Consider the following 20,488-nt stretch of genomic DNA (forward strand, 5'->3'; position numbering starts at 1 on the left):
ATTACGTATAGAGAAAATTGAATTATCTGTAGTCAAAGTCACACCATGGATTTTTTTTTCCACCAGGTATTTTACAATATTTGCATCAGAGTAATATTTTAACGTATTGAAAAACCTTTTTTTACACAAGAATTTTCAAGACTTAGATTTTTTTTTTTATTATTAAGTCGAGATGACATTAAGTAGTTAAAATAGAAAAGATAAAAAAAATAAATAAAAAAGAATCAAATCAAGTAGTTGGACCTTGCTGATAATTTTTTTTCCAGTACAGTAATATACAAAGAAAAAAAATCTGTTGTTCTGGATAACACAATAAAATCAATTATTTCGGTTTTATCTCCACATTAATGAAGGAAAAACAACCATTAAAGGTCAAAGTTATATAGAAAAACACTTTTAAATGATTTGATGATTTATGACCCTTTTGTGCATATGAAATGTCATTATAAATACAGCTAATTCCTAAATAAACAATACCAATTTAGATTTCGAATAGTACATAAAGTTGTGATGTACAGTATACCTGCATGTATTGCGAAAACAGCTATGGTAAAAATGTGTGACTCTTCCATTGGCCACTAGAGGGACTCCATGAATTACTACACAACAAAAGCACTCGTCTGGTTCATGTCTTATTTTTTTCCTCCTTTATAAAACAATAAAAGATTGAAAGCTAAAGAACAAAATCACGGTGGAAACTGCACAAGAATGCTACTTTGCAATCCTAGTCATGCACAACATCACACTATTCAAATTATTTAGCAATATGAGCATTACGGTCGTAAACTCCCATTCATGATGACATGCTTTGATGTACATAAACACTCCTATGTGTAACATTAAAATACACAACAGTAAAACAAGTATAGTATTTAAGATACAGTGATGTTACTATAGAGAGATGTTACAAAGAATAGTTTCCATCCATCCACATTTCCTTGACCGCTTATTCCTCACAAGGGTCGCGGGGAAAAGAATAGTTTGGCACAACATAAAAAGGTAAAATCATGAAAAACAACCAAACAAACACTTTTATATTTCTGCTGCCCACAACTACCCAAAAATCTGTTGCTTAGTAACAGCTGGCCTAATACACATTGCAATTAAAGTTGAAATGATTTCTCTAGCAGTTTAAATTAGAAAACATGTAGAAACTTTCCTACAAATGTTAAGATGATTAAACTGTCTAATAGTATTGCTGCCAGTGAATAAAGCTATTTACATTTTTTCTATGAGCGATGGTGCTGTTAATGATTTCAGCGAATGATAATGTTCTGTAATAAAACTGATCTGATTTGTGATTTATGTAATGTAATGATTGAATTCATGTTGCGTGAATAAGCTGATGACATCTGCTCTGATACTGGAAAAAAATCCTTGCCCATGGAACATAATTAGCTAAATGGTTGGCAGATCATGCGGCATTCGAACCAGCGAACCACTAAATGAGTGCGTGTCTACATCCGTGTATGGCTAATTGCGGGAGCGGAAACAAGACTCTGTCCTAGTGACAATATTCTATGATTGAGATTCACAAAAGCAGAACCATGCACGTGCATGTTTTAAGAAATACGATGAAAAGAAGGTCTATGCCAGGGGTCACCAACTCCAGTCATCGAGGGCACCTAACCAGCATGATGTTTCCCTCTTCCGTTTTTTTTTTTTTTTGGACTGAAAATGACTTTTTTTTTTTTTTCTTTACATGGATAGTTAAATATCGAAGCTTTAACACTGCTAGAGGTGGGGAAAACGAGCAAATAAAAATTTTTGCAAAAAAAAAAAAAGTAACTAAAAGCTTGCAAAACAGTTCTACCCAATCAAATGCATTTTAATGTATTGAACTAACATGACATAAAACTAAACTGTACAAATGTACTGTAATGAACTACAAAAAAATAAAATCCACTATAACATTACACAAAGTTTGAGTATTTCATTCTGTGATTGCTTTGCGTACCACTAGAGGGAGTGCAATACAGTCTAACTTAATCTGAAATGGAGAACCACTTCACTAACTCTTGTACTAATGCTGCAATGAGTACTATTTAGGGGTGACTTGCAATACAATATTATTGCAATACTTTGACGAACATTACTATAAAATCACAAAACAATTATTCAACAGTCCATTTACTGTGGTGCCTTGAGATACGAGTTTAATTTGATCGTTGACCATGCATATAACTCAAAACACAGCTTTGCCCATTGATTTGAATGGAATGCCATTCATGCATTCAAGCCATGGAAAAAACAAAACCAATTTTGTAATGTTTTCAATTAGAAAAATAGTGCTTTACTTGAAAAAATAAAAAATAAAACCTCCTCTCAGTTTCTAATAAGTATGTCAGTAATATCAGCTGCTCTTTGCAGAGAATAAAGAATATATCGCTGGCTTTGTGGCTCCAAATTGGTCACTTTTCAGGTGACCCCAAAAACAAGATGCTTGCTCAACCATTAACATTGTATTATCAACGAGTGCACACCATTTTCAACTTTTAAAATTGGTCAATAATTCGTAAAAAAATAAAAAAAAAATAAAAAAAAAATACACCCACATGTGGACAAACCAATAGTATAGAATTGTGAAAAAATATAAATTTACTAAATTGTGATTTGTGAGGTTTTGGCGCAATGTCAGCGATATGCCTTTGAGTATTGTTATATGGTCCGCTATATTTGCAAAAGTTGCTCATTGTTAGCCCATCTGCCTACGGAGTTTCCCATTGCATGTAAATAATAAAGTTTAAATATACAACGTGGAATTCTCATTTCATCTCAAGTTTGACAGTAACCTTCAGCTGAGCGTGGCAATCAACAGCTGAAGCTTTTTTCTAAACTTAAGAATGTTTATTTATTCCATTTGCCAAACTGCTGCTTTTTGTGACTTCAGTCGAGTTACCTGCCACCATACAGCGCTCGTCTCAAGTTTGCACTCACACATCAAAGCATAACAAGCAAAAAAGCAAAGCAAAATCGCCTGAAATTGTAATTTAGGTGACTCGTATCTTCTTGGCACCACCGTACTGGAAAAACGTCAGCCATGATATATCACAAATAATATCAATCAAGTGACGAAGGTAAACACAAACATATACTAGTAACAATCCAAATATTCTTTCATAATATTTCCCGGTGAAACAGATTTGTAAATGTAAACATGGTTTATGTGAAGGGGAGGAAATCACACTAAAAAGTCATCACAGATTTAGCAGCAGAAATGTAAACCTATTTTTCCACAATCAATTATCAATGAACGTTGTGTGCTATGGCTAATAAAACATTTAAAGGGACTTCAGAATGCATACAGAACTGCCATGTTATGTTTTGATCAACTTTTAAAGGAAGCAAAATCAATGTTCAATGAAAATCAATGATATGAAACTATAAATGTTTACACAAAGCTCACAATGTCATAAAACTATTACAGTACATTTGTAAATGTCAGCAAACTTAACAGAATTGATACTTTTACAACACTGATATGAGAAACAAAGACATTTTGTCCCACCCTTTTGACTACTTCAGTATGAAATTAGAAGAAGCATGCATGGCAAATATGACATACAGTGGATTTAAAAAGTATACACACCCTTGTGCAACTGCCAGCCTGTAAAACCAATTACATTCAAACTCATGTTACGTTAAATGTAAGTCAGTCGAGAATTCCCGACATTTTTGAAGACACGTTTGAGCAAGTCAAGTTCATTTATATAGCCCTTAATCACAAAAGAATCTCAAAGGGTTCACACGCCAACAGTTGACAAATTTGAACGACATCCGCTGATCTTAATCAAGAGGACAAGAAAATCCTTCAAACAAACAAACAAACAAACACTTCAGGGTAAAAATAATAAACCTTGAGAAGGGGCCGCAAATGGGGGAATCCTCTTTTCCAGGATTACCAGGCTGCAATTTGGATGCCACAATATTGTGATATCGCGATATTAAAACTGCCACAATATTGTCGTCATGTCACGATATTAAAAGCAGCACATCTGTTAAAACAGTCAGGTTGATTTCAATTTTTGTAGTTCTAGCACCCTCTGGTGGATAGTTTTTTAGTGCAGTTTAATTTGCACAAAGCATGTTTTGACCCTTCTATGTTTAAAATCCACATTAATGGTCAGATGAAGGGGCACGTAATATGCTTGTGAACAGAGCCAATATGTGGATGAACTCAATGTGTGCTTGCATTAGCAAGTACGTGCCTCAATATGAAGTGTTTTTAGAGATTGCAGGTTGTTTATATGCATTGCTGTAATATACAAAGCACAATATTGTGTAATTTCTTTAGTATGAGCCCTTTTTTTTTTTTTTTTTTTTTTTATACACTATTGTGATTTTTTTTTGTAACACCAACCTCCCCACAATATCGTGCTAAGTATCGTATTGTGACCTTTATGTTTGGATATCTTTACATCCTTATTAACTACAATAGTGCGTGATGACAAACCATGATTTGCAGAGAGCTTCCGCGGCATCAGAGGATCTCATGGGTACAAAATAATGTAATTCCCAAGCCATTAATATATATTATACATAAATTTAAAAAAAAAAATCAATAATCAAGAACTAATGAATTTTCAAATGAATCTTTAATCAACGATCAAACAGTTAATAATTTGAGACTGTTTAATTTAAAATTGACAAAATCCTCAGAATTTCAGCCTTCAAATTATTCTGAGATTTCTGCGTGAAAGCGGACTTATCTTTGGTTTGAATAAAAAAATTAAAAAAATAAAATACAAATCTGTTTTTATTTTGAAAACAATCAACATTTCCTATTTTTCTGACAAGTTATAGACCAAACAGTAACTGAATCTTAATTATTGTAAGCAGTTTTGCACTTAGAATATAGTATATAGAAATACATAATACAGAATATAAAATTAAGACTTTGATTTTATCCGATTCATCGATTAATTGGCTAAAACTGGTAGATTAATCAATTATTAAAATGTTTAGTTGCAGTGTTCTCTCATAGGTGTGCACTAGAGCTGCACGATATTGGAAAAACATGCGATATACTTGCTGAACATAGCGATATCGATATTATTGCGATATTTAACATTTACCTAAAGAAATTACATTTTTATTACCTAATGAAAGAAAAACATTTTTCATGGGGCAAAATAAGCAACCTTCATGTAATCTTAGTTAATTAATTGCAATTATGTGTTGATAATTTTCAACTATTGAATGGCGATGAACATTTTAGTTAGCATCTGACTGGTCAAATTCATATAAAAAGCATAAAATTCCATATAAAACTTATTGCGTGCCTTTGCGATATGCATATTGCAAGGGCCAATATCGCGATAGCGCTATTTTTTCGATATATTGTGCAGCCCTAGTGTGCACTGACTCCCATTTAACATGAGTTTGATTGTGATTGGTTCATTTTGAACAGTCACATCTCTAGTTAAAATGCAAACATCAAGCTTAAAAAATTAACATCAGTGGACTATATACAGTGAGTTAAGTGGACGGTGTGGGGGTACAAGTACTCATCATAAAGTAATTCCAGGTCTTGTTCAGGGATCATCGGGATTAAGGGCAATCACAAATTGTTGAGTTTGTATCATGATGTCTGTTGTTTTCAGTTCATTTATTACTGCCGTATGTCTGCTGGCCGGAGCTGTCGCTCACCTTCAGCCAGGAATATCTGCATGGCCCTGAAGAGCAGGTGAACACCCAGCTCACGCTTTTTCTTCAGCTGCCAATTTGACACCACACCGTAGAAATCCCCGCGCTTCTGGTTGGTGAGCATCTTCAACCCTGTGATATAAATTGAGGGAGGAAGCGAGGTTGACAAACTAGATTTCGTAACTAAGTGCTTGATAGGGTATGAGAGTGAATTTTATTTTTATTTTCCACCAAAACTAGAGCTACATTCAAGGAACTTCTATGGTACCTTCTGTGATTTCACAAATCCCACACTTACAGACACTACCTGAAACTAAACACCTCATAATAGGCAATAGATCATTGACAATATCACACGTTAAAAAGAAAACGGTTCCATCATTCACTTACCGATGGCCTCCACCATGCAGGCCTCTCTTGTGTAAGCTTCCACTGGAATGACGTTCTGGAAGCAATGCAGTGAGATGACCCCCTGCTCGGAGTTCCATATCTGAAGTATTTGCTGCACTTTGGGGCACAGTTTCTGTCCCAGAGTTGAAAAATTATGTTATGGAGCAAACCAGAATTTATGTTTGTGCATTTTCTACACTGTAAGTTTGAAATAATGTCCTGATTTTGAATAAAAGGATGGATATTAAAACACGTTTTTAAAAATAAAAATAATCTTAGACAGATTAATAATTATTTTAATGATTGATTAGCTGATCTCAACTGAAGATATAAACAAAGTTAATTGTTAGACTTCACCTTTGAGGTCTTATCGCCTTTGTAGTATTCCAAGGCCTCGTAAAGATGACTGTAGGGGCGTGAGCGTTTTCCTTTGCCCACATAAAAAATGGCATTGACAAATGTCTGGAAGCAGTCCTGTAGAGTCATGCCGTGACTCCGGCACGGAAGATTGTTTGTTACTCTGACAGGGTGTAAAAGGAAAATAAAATACATTAAATAGTGTAATTGTGTTATCTTATGAAATCCATCAGTGTTAAAGAGGTTGCACAGCTAACTAATTATGTGTCTAGAAGGTCTGCAATGGTGGGCCCCTATATTTATTCTGCCACGGACTGATTCCCAAATACATGCTTTTCATGGACCGCCATTTTGGAAGACAATCGGCAACCATGATGGAGTGTGGTGTCGGGGTTTGATGACAAGTTTTATAATGGCTGCAGCCTGGTAATAGATGGTAGCATTGTTTGGGAATCCGCGCTCTAGAACACTGCAAGATAATTCGCTATCAAAGCTTGTTCTGCATTGTATGACTGGCTATTTTTAATCAATCTAAAATCAGTGGTCAAATGCCAAACGTGAAAAAGGAGTAAATGGTAAAATATAGCACCACCTTGTGACCAAAGACGAGCTAGAAGAGATTTCAAGCAGTGTAATGTTGCATTTTTTTTTGCACAGTAAAATGTATAGTTCGAACAGGCTGAGAACATGAGTCCTGAACATCACCTTGGGTCGAGCAGCAGGTAGTTAAAGCTGGACTTGATATTGCCCTCTCTCCACTTTCTGTTCTGATCTGGTTGGTCAAATTGTTGGCACAAGGCCTGCTCGTCATCCTGACAGTCAGGCATCTTGAAAGTTCGCAGGGCCAAAGTGAGTTCTGCACTATAACCTAAATGTGCTGCACAGAGAAAGAGGGAAACAAAGATAAGATTACAAAGCTAGGTCAAATAATTCAAACTATTTTACAGTCTGACAATACTGATACCGGTTTGCTGTCCCACTTGATCTTGGTGCTGCGGTGACCCAGAGTTTGACTCCTGCAACAGGCGGCGTAGCCTTTGAATGTAGACTGGCCTGGTTCGACGACTAATGGGACCCGGGCTCTCTCCTACCTCTTTGAGCCTCCGTCTGAGCTCCTTATCCGTCATCCCTTCGGTCTCCAGCAACAATTTACCCTTGACCTTCTTGTCACTTGGGCCTTCTGTTGGTTTCTGGTTTTCTTTGCAGTCTCCAATTTTGCTCTGCATGGAACGCCAGTCATAGAGGATGGTCTCTTCACTGCTAGTAGTACTCATGCATGAGCTCCGTGAGGTATTAGCTGAAGGTGGAATGTGGGCCTCAATCAGTTTGTGACCCTGCTCCGTATCAGTGTAAAGATACTCCACTGGTTCGTCTGAATCCTCAAGGTGCGGACGCCCCCCAGGAGTATACGAAAGGTCGGCCAGGTGCTGTGACTTGTGGTGAGTCGATAGCCGACTGATGCTGTATCTGGGAGTGCATCCGGTGCCAGGAGTACACGCAAGGTCTGAGTTTTCCCTTGACTTCCTAGGGGAAAAATAGCTGGAGCTGGATGAAGATGACGAAGATACCGTATGGGAGCTAGAGTCCCCCGTGATCCAGATATCTTCCTGTTGTTGGTGGCAAGATACCGCAGGAAAATCATTTGCCATCTTTATTGCCTCATCTGTACTTGTCACATCGTCTGTCAAAAAATCCTGACCACCAGAAAGTCCAACTTCTTGTCCTTGAAGGGCCTGGATAACCTCTGCAAGATTTCTTTCATAGGAATCCATTGATGATTCATGTTTTTCCTCCAAGATAACTGTGTCACAAAGTCCAACTTGTTGTTCTTGAAGAGCTTGGATAACCTCTGCAAGATTTCTTTCATAACAATGTGTGGAGGATTCGTGATTTTCCTCCAAGAGAACTGTGTCACATGGAGTCTGTGACTCAACAAATGTGCCACTGATGCTTTTGGGAAGGATGAGGGTATCAGCCAGGCTTGAGCTCACACATGAACCTGCTTTGGGGGTGTTGGACTGAGTGTCTGGGTAATCTCCGGGAAATGAGTCTGGTCCAGATTTGAACGATGTGCGGCATGGAGCATGTCGTAAACTATAGTTGTTTTTCTGAGACCTGGGAGTTGTGTGCCGAGTTCGCATTGGTTTAGCAAAAGTCTCCTCAAATAGGCAAGAAGTGCGAAAGAGGTTCTCAGGGGTTGGGCTCTCTCTAAGTGAGCAGCGACTCTGCCTCGACTTTGTCCGGTCTGTTACAAATGGACTTGGTGGAAATGGTTCTTTGGCTTCAGATGGATTAGCTGACCAAATGTCTTCCGACGGGTCCTCCGGCTCACTTAAAGTAATTACAGCCGGATCATTGAAAGCCTTCACCACAGCCGTGCTTAGATGATTATCCTCAGTCATGCTCTGTTTATCGACATCAACTAGAGGTTCACTATGAGCTTGTGGGACATCTTTTGGCTGTTCGGTGGTTTGTTCAGATAAAGGGAGCCGTTTAGGTTGTACGCAAATATCCAGTGCACTGGTGTAATGGTCACTTTCACAACTACCATAGCTACCACTGCCTCCACTGCTACTGCTGGCCCCACTTGGATGTGTTTGCTGTTCTATATTCTCTGGTGCTTCATTTACATTCTCACCTGCCTTTTTGTCACTGTCTATAAAAGAACAGTGACTGATAACTGTTTTCTCCAAGTCTTCCTCTGTACTCGTGCTACTTTCCCGGCAGAACACAAAGACATGGTCTGGTGAAGTTACGTCTATGCCCTGCTGCGGTAGAACCGTAGCCATTCGTTCTGAATCCAGGAAGCCAGAGTACTCAGAAAGGTCGAAAGACAGGTAGGCATTACCCTGTATACTATCAACAGCTGCCGTCTTTTTGGGAGATTCGGGACTGAAAACAGGAAAATATTCATCGACATCACAGAAGCTGACACTTTTACGATTTGCTCGTCTGGACAGAAATGCGGGAAGCGGGTTTTGTTCGACAGGAGTAATTTGTCCATTTGCTGAGGGTTTATTAAGTACACCTTCCTCTGACAAGGGCGCATCAGCAGTAGCAAAAAAATGATTCTCCTTTGGAAATGGTATTGTGGGTCCCGCTGTAGACATCCGAGTGCTCGATAAAAAGGAGGCATCTTCAGATGCCCAGTGTAAGAAAGCGCTCGAGTTCAGATTGTGCCCCATTTCATTGTCTCCACCATAGAGTTTGTTATACATTATTTCTTTGCAAACTGCCCTTCGATCCATGTTTGAGCGGTTAAAAAATGATGAGCGCCTTGTGCTGCTTAAAGGGGCTTCACCAAGGTCACTTAACAGAGACAACTGGGAAGTGAAGCTGGAGCCAGATTCAGGATAGCCAGATGTGTCGGTGTGGTCAGAATATACCGCTATAGAGAGAGAAAAAAATAGAGGAAACTAATAACTAGGGGTGTTAAAAAAAATCGATTCGGCGATATATCGCGATACTACATCGCGCGATTCTCGAATCGATTCAATAATCGGCAGAATCGATTTTTTTTTTTTTTTTTTTAGGATTCACACCTTGAGCATGGAAGAATGTTATATGAACGGAACATTAAGCCTTAATATTTTATTTTAATGCTGTTCAAACATGAAACAGATTACAACCTCTATAAGACTGAAATTTCAGATAAATAAATAATACATTTTCATATAAATCTTACACTCTACAAGCTTACTGATTAGTATTTTCTAAATTTGAATGAAAAAAAAATCGCAACAATCGACTTATAAATTCGTATCGGGATTAATCGGTATCGAATCGAATCGTGACCTGTGAATCGTGATACGAATCGAATCGTCAGGTACTAGGCAATTCACACCCCTACTAATAACTATCACAATCGACGAAGTTTACCTGCAACTTACCTGATGTTGCACTTTCCTATCAAATTTACAAAGATAGGCCATTTTAACACATCATAATTATCATCCATGCAAAACAGCCGTCACTTTTCCAAAAATTAATGAAACCCTAACTGTAAATGTTGTAATAATTGAGAATCACTGCTCTAGACTGTTACGTGTTGTTGTTGAGTGGTGGACAAATACACTACATTATATGTTCTAAACTTTTGTTTCCAAAAACGTTTTCTTACTGTATTTGAATTGAGGCTGATCGTCTTCTTCCGTGCCCTCAAAACTGGACAGATACTCCTGTAATAGCTGAGCACACCTTCTGTTGTCCTCTTGTTCTGCAAGGTGCAGCGGTGTATTTCCTTCCTGCATGAATGAGGAAGCATTTTAAGATAAACTCTGTGTCCATAATGTGGTCGACGGTAGATCTTACGTTATCTTTTATGTTGGGGTTACCACCGTTCATCAAAAGTAACTTCAGATTTTGATAGCATCCCCACATTGCAGCCACGTGAATAGGAGTAAGGCCATCTGATGATCTGTGAGGAAAACACCAAAATTATTATTATTATTATTATTTTATTATAATTTTTTTTTTTCAGGGTTTGAAATAGGTGGGCTGGTCTGCTCCCAACATGCAGTGAGTGTGCGTCACTCACCTCACATTCAGGTCAGCACCGTGTTGCAGTAGCAGTTTCAAGCATCGCATGTTCTTTTCAGTTTCTTTGCCTACTGCCAAATGTATTGCAGCCACCCCCTTACTGCCCACAATATCAGGGATTGCACCCTGGGACAGAAGTAGCTTCACAGAGCTGTAGCGGAAACGAAATGTATTACACTTTGTCACACTTATCACAAAGAACACAACTCAACCACATCAAAATTAAGAAGTGTTGTTCCGATACCGTTTTTTGCCACCCGATACAGATTCCGATACCCAGCTTTGCAGTAATGCCGATACCATACCAATACCTAAGGTTTTTTTTCCCCACCATGAAAGAGCTGCCCTGCCATTGGTTTAGAGCATTCAAGGGCCAATATGATATATTAGATCGACATGCAGTGAACATGTCACATATCAGTGAATGTCGTGCACGAAGAAGACACAAGATGCTGCATCCAAAGTCCTATATTAGCCTTGGAATTAACGGTATCGGCATGTTACTTGTTAGTAGTCACCGATACCGATACCACTGTTTTAATGCAGTATTTGGGGCCTCTGCCGATACCAGTATTGGTATCAGAACAACACTAAAATTAAGGCATTTGTTCATGACACATCCAGATGTGGAAAATGTCCTGTACTACAGTAAATGTCAAGATAAAGTATCTACTGAAATTCTTGTTCTGCTTATGTCATAATACATTTCGACCATCTGTAATGCATGGTGTTTTATTTTTATTTATTTTTTTATTTGTTTTGCTTTACAATAAAATTATAATTACTGTAATACATCAGTTATGATAACACCAAAATAGAAAATTTAAATGCCCTGTCCTGTGCTCTAACTAGTTAAGTTCAGCCTATGGCTAATAGACTTCACAACTATTAATATGCTTTTGACAATGGGTTCACAGTGGTTGGTTGGCACGTCTGTTTCACAGTTGTGGGGACAAGTGTTTGAATATCGGTTCCAGCCTTTGTTTGCATGCATGTTCTCTCCATGCTTGTGTCAGGTTTCTCCTGGTAGCTTTGCTTTCTCCCACATTTCTAAAACCATGCATAATTGGTCAAGTGAAGAATACCCATCCATGGGCGTTACCACCACAGAAACTTGGCAATATTCTAATAATTATGGTAATTACAACATAGCCTACATAGCAAAATAGAAAGCAGTCTCTTAATCTGCATTGCAGTCACATTTTGCTTCCTTGTCACTCTTGAATGACTTGATGGGACGATCAGACTCGAGGTGAAGATAAGATGTATCAAATTTTATGTTTTGATTTGTAATACATTAAGTACATTGAATGTAAATAGCTTATAATGACATTGGAACTCCATGCTGGTTTTTCCTGTTTCATGTAGCGACAACTTGTATTATAAACGGCTGATTGTATTAAGCTCTTACTTACCGAAAAATATTCAACATCATACCATGTGTTGATTTGTTTTGTTTTTCGAACAGTTAAACAATTTTATACAAGCACCCATTGCATTTTTTTTTCACGTCCAGAAATCCCAATGAGATAGGTGAAGTTTCTTACTTACATTCCCCTTTACCTTATTAAACGTCAGCCAAAGTGCATTTTGACGAAGGCGACGAAAACATCAACCACATGACGAGCAAAATATGTGTCAGAATCCACTTGCCCCCAGGATTCGGGGGGGACATGCACGGTTTAAACAAAAGAGTGGTACATCACCTCGGTTCTCCATTGTTCACTGCTGCACACAGTTGGCTCTCCAATTTCCTCTTCCTCCGATCCATGTCCACATTCGTTCAAAACAAAAATGTTTTATCATTTATTAGCATCTTCACGGTGGGATTATTTACATCCGTGCAGCAACATCATCGAGGAAACAGCTAGCAGGCTAACCCAGACACCAAAATACCACGATGGTTGGCATAACCATTCAGCAGTTAAATATTGCGCCTCGATTACATAATTAAATGCAAGGTTGTCTTATACTTCAGAAGTTAATATCATGGCAACTTCGTTGTTGTGACTATTATTTTCGACAAAACAAACTTCCCTCCAAAGGCAAATAACCCTCCTTTTGATGACGACATCCCGTTCCACCTACTCAACGTTTAGACGCATTAGCGCCACCTAACGGACTGGAGGATAGAACAGTAGCAAGACAGCAAAGTAAGAGGTACAAAAATATTCACAATTCAAATTATATTAATTTAATATTATGGTGCTTGAATTACGTTACTATTTCTTATAGGTAACTACAGTAACTTATCGGAATACATTTTAAAAGTAAAAGCTTTTTGTCTGTTTCTTTCCTCATTGTTGATATGTGAAAATTCATAAACAGGAAGGGTGTTACATTAATACACATGAATAATGACACATAATTGAAGGTAAATTTAGCAAATCTGCTATTTCAAACGTCTGTATAAAGCCATTGCATTGATCAGTGATGAAAAAGTAGCTCTCGGTTTTAATTAGGTTGGTTACCCATACTCTAAATCAGGGGTAGTGAGATCCGGTCCTCAAGGGCCGCAGTCCTGCAGGTTTTGGATAGTTCCCTTCTTCAACACAGCTGATTCATGATCAGCTCATCATCAAGCTCTACAGAAGCCTGATAACGAGCCTGTTAATTGGAATCAACTGCACTTCGAATATACTATAAAATCTGCAGCACTCCGGGCCTCAAGGACCGCAGTTTGCCACCCCTGCTCTAAATCGTGGTTGTGAATGTGAGTGTAAATGGGTGTGTTTTATATGTTCCCTGCAATATAAGAGAGATGAATGGATGGATTAATTTAATATAGCATGTATTATTCAAAATATGTTCAAAAATAATTACAACATTGCATTACAAAAATGAATAGCCTATTTAAGGCAATTGCTTTAGGCCACATAAAACATCGAATGTACAACAAACAATCATTTTCAAGTCAATAAATACAAAATTACTTGCAATAGGCACCTGTAGTGGATTTTGCCACTCTCGACTGTAGCCTATGCATAATATTGTTAGAAAAACATGCCAGGCACAGCTATGATGTGGAGACGGAGGAAAAAAATAGGCCAATAAGGAGGAGTAACAAGCTGGGGTAGAAGCTTCCAGCATGGTTGGGAAGGTCGAGTTTGCAGTCCTCATAAGGTGGCAGACAAGCTGCGTAAGCCATTACATGGGCAATGTAGTTCTGTTCCTGGACCCCATGGAAGAGATGGGACATTGGACCTTTGGCATATATAGCCACATCCTCGATACTGTGGGTCTCTGAATCCAGAGGAACTGTAGCCTGTTGCTGATACTCATCACCCACTGAAGTAGAAAGGAAAACTGGATTAGATAAACACGTTTTATGATATTTTGGTTTGGTGGTGTTCTGTGACATCATATAAAATGGACGCCTTAATTGGTTCAATAAATGTTAGGAAACACTGCACTTAACATCCAGAGCTCTACATCTTACACCACAAGATGGAGCTACTATATTACTTTGTAAATTATAAAAAGCCAGCTGACAATATACTCACTTGAAATTGTTTCATTTACATCTGGACGAGTCCCATTGATAAACTGATGTCCTGGGCCATTTGCATATCCAGCAAGAGTAAAGCGCTTTCTGTCCTCAGCACTTGAGCGGGAAACCCCTGTAAGACCACGTGACGAATCAGAAAGTGTTTCTCCACTTAGAGATCCTGTACAGTGTAAAAGCCTCACCTAAAACGGAGTTTCCTCTGGCTGAATGTCCGCCAAACGTGAAGACGTGTGAGTGGTCTGCAGTGACTATAGTCAGGGTGTCCAGCTCATTTGTAAGTTCAGCTGCTCGCCCGATAGCTCGATCAAACTCAATAGCCTCAGTCAGAGATCTTTTGGCCCTCCCGGCGTGGTGGCCGTGGTCTATTCTCCCCCTTAAATTTCAAAGACAAATGACTCTCAGGGTTACAAATGTGTTTGGGACATTCCAAAATTGGAGAAATTTCTTTTTTTTTTTTTTTTCTTCTAAAATTTTCTTTTAGAAAATTGGAGAAATTTCAAATAATCCTTGAAAAAAAAAATACAGAAACATTGTGACCAACTTTCATAGATAAAATAAATTTGAAATTAGATTTTTTTTTCATGTAATTTTGTTTGTACACTGTACCTTCATTTTAACTGACATACTTTAAATAGTAGCTATGTTCTGAAGTTGTGTCTCAGTATAGACTCAACCTCGAGTGAGGGGGGGGGGGGGTCACAGAGCTACATGACTCAGAAGAGATGACATCATCAAGCATCAAGCTGAGCTCTGACCATGGGTCGACCAAAAGAAAAAACCTCTATTCTATTTATTTTTCAATGTTTTCAGTTATAATAGAGTGAGTCACTCAAACTAACTTATCCCTGTTGTTCATAGTATCAGAAAAAAAGATGTATTAATATGAGTGTGTTTCTTTTATTTATTGTTGACCAGTTTACATAGCAGCTAACACCACTCGAGCAAAAACTCAAATATGAGTATTGATTTTCAATCCTGTTACTCTCAAACCCTGCTATTAGCGTAATATTATTTAATTAGTATTAATTTAAAATGTAATTTTCTTTATTAAATTGTAAATGATTTATTAATTAAATGTTTGTTTTTTGTTTTTTTCCAGGCGTCTCAGTATCTGCAACAGAGTAACACCAAACACAGCAAAGTACTGTACTGTATACTGTATGACATGAGAAATAAAATATTTCCCAAAAAGTGAACGACTGGTGGTTGAGCTGGACAAAACAATGAAAACAATAACAATAACAAAATTATATAAGTGTTCAGTTTTACAAAACGGTCTGGAATAACCTGGTAACTTCTTGTACATCCAATGCTTCCCATATGTTATGTTTATCTGTTTTATATATTTTTTGTGGTTGTATTTGATGACAAACAATTATACTTATCTTCCACGAAAAGGAAATATCCTTTTGGGTTTTTGCTCAGAATCTTAATGGCTTTCTCTGTCATCTCAGTCAGGGATGGGTCGCTTAACGGATTGCGCTCCATCTCGTAGCGACAGTCCTTGGGCTCAAAAAGACCTAAAACGAAAGTGAGAATAATACTAGTTTAAAACAACACGGCAGCTTTTAATATGAGCATTGTGAATTTGAATGGATGAATCATCAACAAAAGTCCACAATGCTAGCTTGATGTTTTGGTACCGTATGCTTACCCATCAGGAAGTCTGTGTTTCTAGGATTGACGTCATCAAACTGTTTCTTGTTCCAAACATATTTAGCCCTCTATTGGCCATGAAAAGTACACAAATAAACCCATTACAGAAGTTGTGGATTGTCTTGTAAATAATGTTGGAAATGGACATTGCAAAGATTATTTCACACAAGTACATTGTAAACCACTCACTCCGCTTACCTTTTTATTCTTTAGCCACTCAACAATAAGGTTTTGTCCATCATTACGATCTCCTTTAGCGTTGGAATATTCTGGATCTTGCATGGTTTTGGGAATCATGTACTGTCGACCACCACCAAGTATGACCTTGATAAGGCACATTAAGATTTAGCAGCGTTATTGTTTTGTTGAAGTAAATGATGATGAAGAACATGTGTCGTAGTGGAAAATACCATTCGAGTGAAATATGTATGTTTTCTGCTTTAAAACTTACATTTATCTCAACATTGTGAACAAGCTGGTATGCGATGTCTCGGCAGCCATTTGCCACAGCCTCGGAGGAGAGATCCGAGTCAGCGTACCAACCTCGGTTGGCAGTGTGAGCATAGGTCGCACCTGGAGATGCATGCTGAACTCGAGTTGTAGTGACAATTCCAACTGATTTCCCTGAGGAAAAAAAAAATACAAAAGTATGGTCAATTATTGGCCTATGTTGCCGTTTTTCTCTGATATGTCAATCAGACAGCCATTCTATATTGCGTATTGGAATCACAGAATTACTACAAAGGTAATAGTAGCAGTTATTTGTTAAATTAAATTGTATACCACCAAGTTTTTTACTTTCAATACACAAAATATAAAATCAGACCAATTAACATTTTTGCATGATTAAAATAGTAAACAGCAATAAGCAAAAATATATTCTCTGCAACAAGACCCCACAAAATGCAAGTAAAATTACTAAGATGACTGTGATATATTTAATTTTACAGTATATCTATATCTAACAACCTTCCATGTGTGTCTAATTTTGGGTGGTGAGATGACTCAAAAATTCTGACGTGTCCCCTGTGCAGCAATTATTTTCTTGCGTTCTCTGAATACAGTGTAATTATGTTGGATTCAATTGCCATCTCCTGTCTTATAAAAACTGAAATACAACCACAATAAATGTGACGTCGTCTTCTTTTATGGTTTGCTGATGCGGCGCACAGTCAATGTGAAAACATTGTACTGTACTGCTTCTAAGTGGTAAACAGTTGCTCATTGGGAACTGAATCCACACTGCCTGCACCAAATTCAGGCCCACTAAGTTGTGGGCGATTAAAGGAAGGCCTTCTGTACTGGCTGAAACAACTGTCAGAAGCTAATGAAATGGTTTAATTTTATTCCCATAAATCTGTTCTCTTTAATAAGTGAAAGCATCGCACTTCTGAAATGTTTATTTATTTTTTATTTTCCTTACACGTGACATATCGCAGCTGGTCATTTCGAACCTGCTTCCAGCTCTTTGGGACCTTGAAAGAGAAATAGATTAAATAAAAAACAAAAAATTTTCAAATCCCAACTTTCTTTGTTACTTTCCACTATCTTTGAATACTGTTTGGTAGCCAAAAAAAAATTACCTTACCCATAATGCACCACGTGGATTGAGGTCTGCAAGTCACTTATAGCAACATTAAATATTGAATATGGATGTTATAATTTATTTATTTATTTTAGCCAATTACATTTGAGCCTCTTTGTGCTGCCATGTGAATCAAATCTGCCCAGGGTCTTCAATGGGACTGTTTGTTAAAGTCAACATTTTTCCTTCCTCAGATTGTTTGGTCACAGCAAGCTAATTTGTCAAGCAAAACACGTCTTAGATGACCTTTCGCGGTATTTGTGAGTTCACAAACTCCGGAGAATACATCTTGTACTGATCCCTCAGATAACTGCCGTTCCGAACCGCAGGTGGTGACCAATCACAGAGCAACATTGTGTTTGGGGGTGGGATATGCAACTGTGACGAAACCAGGAAGCCAGCCGACGCAGGGGCTAACAAAAAAAAACCCAACATGGACGAATGGACGCGACAATTCTGTTCTCGCAGAATTACTCACGTTCCCTTGTTGAATGTTGAACAGCGAGAGGCGCTTCGTGCTTTTCTAGCTGGTATGATGTTCGTGCTTATCCCCCCTTTGACAAGAACTAACACGTATCCATGGACAATCACTGTCATCAGTGTTGTCGTTTTACTGTACTTCATAATGTTAAGGAGTACACATGGTACTAAATTCCATATGAAACTTACAGTGAGGCAATTTGGAACAGTTAAAACACAGTTGGACGATGAGAAATAGTTAGCTAATACTAATGTTACCTGCGTGCTTGGCCCGATAGAGCACAGATTTGACTTCGTTCCCATAACTGGCACTGCAGTTGTACCTTGGAGTGGCAGCAGTGACTCCCAGGGTACCGTAGTTGGCTTTCACGCCACATAGATATGCAGTAGCTGTGCCAGCACTATCAGGCATTTGTTGGTCTACATTGTATGTCTGCAAGATTGAAAACAACAACAACCCCATCACACTGTCAAGTTGTTTTCATAAAGCAAGTTCAAGAAGTAGGGAAATTTCAAACAGGATCCACTATTGATACAATTGAGGTGTTGTCATAGTACTTTTTGGACATGTGTCTTGAACAATGACTGATTTATTTTTACCCTTTTATCCTTAATTCATTCTTTGACTCTGGATTTTGTGACTGTTTGTTTATTTCAGTCAGAACTAAGTGTCTCAATATTGTTTGTCAAATAAATATATATTTTGCAGCTGATAGCACCCAGTATAGTATAGTATAATTACATCATGTATTTGAGTTATGATGAGTGTGCTGACCTTCGACAACGCCAGGTGAGGGAATGTATCCATGACCAAACTGGTCTCTTCCCCAGACTGTCCTGCCATTTGGCCTTTGAGAATGCGTGCAGCAGTAACTGTTGTTACTCCCATACCTGGAAGTGGAAGAACTTGAATCTTAACAACATCAACATCAACAACCACACCACAAGACTTCCAATGTATTTTTATGAACTCCATAATGATTAAATAGTATTATGCCTTCTAAGGGACATATTACAGTATTGTCGGCCTTGTTGGATTTATTCCTAACTTGTTTTCAAGAATATGATTGTAATGAGATGATTACAGGACATGGTATCAACAACAGGCACTGATAAAAATCTAAATAGCTCTCAGCATGTACTTGTACTAAGTTGTAAACACACATTAACTCATCAATATCATTTGAAATGATAATACATGTAAATTATTGACCTTGGCTCATAGAACAGACAGACATGAGCAGTAAAAGCTACATATCGTCACCCTCTTAAAATAATTGCCTGACATTATTACAATATTTTTGGGCCTAAATCATCTTCTCATGATGCAAATGGTTCATTTTTTGTGTGTTTCCTGAAAAATCTGAAAAAATGACTTAAGTGATTATTGTCAGAAGGCGTCGATATTCTACATTTTGAAATAAGATAGGAGGAATAAGTAGAAGAAAAATTATCTTTAATTGCTCTTTAATGGAGACAGATGTGGATAGAATCCACACATTGTATTTTATAAATAATGCCAGATTAATTTTGAGCACTGTTATCATTGACCCTGATGTTTCTGTTCTCTACAAGGCTATCAGAACAGATTCATAGAAAATGATGGTGACAGAAATCACATTTAGTGTAAAAAAGACAAGTTTTTTTTGTTTGTTTTTTTAAATTCCAAGCAAGTCACAAGTCACCTCCCTCTGCCATAATACCTTCAATTTGCTTCAGACTAATTTGATCGCTTCATTTGAGAACTGTACCACAGTGATTAAACTTTCACTTCCACGATCCAATGGCATATAATTACCTCACTAATTCAAAGAGGCTGTTTAATTAGGAAGATAATGTCTTCCCTCAACTCACCGTCCCCAAGGAAGAGAATGGTATTCTTGGCTTGGTGGAGATTAGGCTGAATGTTGAGCGCAGTGTGAAGAGCTTGCTTCCCTTTGTTGTTCCAGTAACCGGCATGGAGCTCTTCCTCTTTACAGACGAAACAAACAGTGAGTGAGTATCAACCAGATGTGGATTTCAACAATGAAAAACAATGAAGAATTGTTTTGTATCAGCTCTTTTATATTCAGGTTTTTATGTCAATAGTCAGCTCTTAATGAATTATTAAGAAATACATGATAAATGTTTACCATTAACAGAGACAGTCCTCTGGATAGAAATGAAAACCAGTAAAGTGCACAAAACAAATATATGCTTCCCAGCCATCCTGTTGAAGTTTTCTGTGTTTGAAAATAAAGCACCGGGAAAAAAACACCTTGGTCTTTTTATAGCCACAGTTCAGGAACAAAGGGCACATATCTTTTACAACAGGCAAAAGAGAATGT

At 37.7% G+C, this 20,488-nt stretch overlaps 2 protein-coding genes across 4 annotated transcripts; both read right to left on the minus strand.

Moving 5' to 3' along the window:
• Positions 1-1,807: 1,807 nt before the first annotated feature.
• On the minus strand, positions 1,808-12,985 carry LOC144027251 (uncharacterized). Of its 3 annotated transcripts, XM_077534641.1 has the most exons (10): positions 12,639-12,985; positions 10,931-11,083; positions 10,705-10,810; positions 10,514-10,637; positions 7,485-9,781; positions 7,358-7,409; positions 7,099-7,270; positions 6,394-6,556; positions 6,037-6,169; positions 1,808-5,778 (listed from the first exon to the last, which is right to left on the minus strand). In XM_077534641.1, exons 1-10 carry the CDS (start codon positions 12,701-12,703, stop codon positions 5,612-5,614), a joined length of 3,432 nt encoding a protein of 1,143 aa, XP_077390767.1. In that variant the 5' UTR covers positions 12,704-12,985; the 3' UTR covers positions 1,808-5,611. The 3 variants fall into 3 exon arrangements, with proteins under 3 accessions (XP_077390767.1, XP_077390765.1, XP_077390766.1); XM_077534639.1 differs by having other exon boundaries at positions 7,358-9,781; XM_077534640.1 differs by lacking the exon at positions 12,639-12,985 and adding an exon at positions 12,348-12,623 and having other exon boundaries at positions 7,358-9,781.
• Positions 12,986-13,879: 894 nt separating this feature from the next.
• LOC144027252 (alkaline phosphatase-like) lies at positions 13,880-20,369 on the minus strand. The gene is made up of 11 exons (XM_077534642.1): positions 20,294-20,369; positions 20,016-20,132; positions 18,937-19,052; positions 18,420-18,594; positions 16,548-16,720; positions 16,295-16,420; positions 16,095-16,164; positions 15,822-15,960; positions 14,623-14,813; positions 14,436-14,552; positions 13,880-14,220 (listed from the first exon to the last, which is right to left on the minus strand). Exons 1-11 carry the CDS (start codon positions 20,367-20,369, stop codon positions 13,949-13,951), a joined length of 1,572 nt encoding a protein of 523 aa, XP_077390768.1. The 3' UTR covers positions 13,880-13,948.
• Positions 20,370-20,488: the final 119 nt, after the last annotated feature.

Source organism: Festucalex cinctus, chromosome 10, assembly GCF_051991245.1.
Source record: "Festucalex cinctus isolate MCC-2025b chromosome 10, RoL_Fcin_1.0, whole genome shotgun sequence".
NCBI classification, from domain to species: domain Eukaryota; kingdom Metazoa; phylum Chordata; class Actinopteri; order Syngnathiformes; family Syngnathidae; genus Festucalex; species Festucalex cinctus.

Excerpts from the sequence above, each read along its gene's own strand:
- LOC144027251 (XM_077534639.1), bottom strand. The coding sequence starts at position 12,703 with ATGGATCGGAGGAAGAGGAAATTGGAGAGCCAACTGTGTGCAGCAGTG. Across the intron at positions 11,084-12,638 it reads GTGAACAATGGAGAACCGAG|CTCTGTGAAGCTACTTCTGT; the intron begins GTGATGTACCAC and ends TTTCCGCTACAG. Across the intron at positions 7,271-7,357 it reads TCAAGTGGGACAGCAAACCG|CACATTTAGGTTATAGTGCA; the intron begins GTATCAGTATTG and ends TTCTCTGTGCAG.
- LOC144027252 (XM_077534642.1), bottom strand. The coding sequence starts at position 20,369 with ATGGCTGGGAAGCATATATTTGTTTTGTGCACTTTACTGGTTTTCATT. Across the intron at positions 16,165-16,294 it reads AGTGGCTAAAGAATAAAAAG|AGGGCTAAATATGTTTGGAA; the intron begins GTAAGCGGAGTG and ends CATGGCCAATAG. Across the intron at positions 14,814-15,821 it reads TTCCTTTTCGTGGAAGATAA|GGGGAGAATAGACCACGGCC; the intron begins GTATAATTGTTT and ends TTGAAATTTAAG.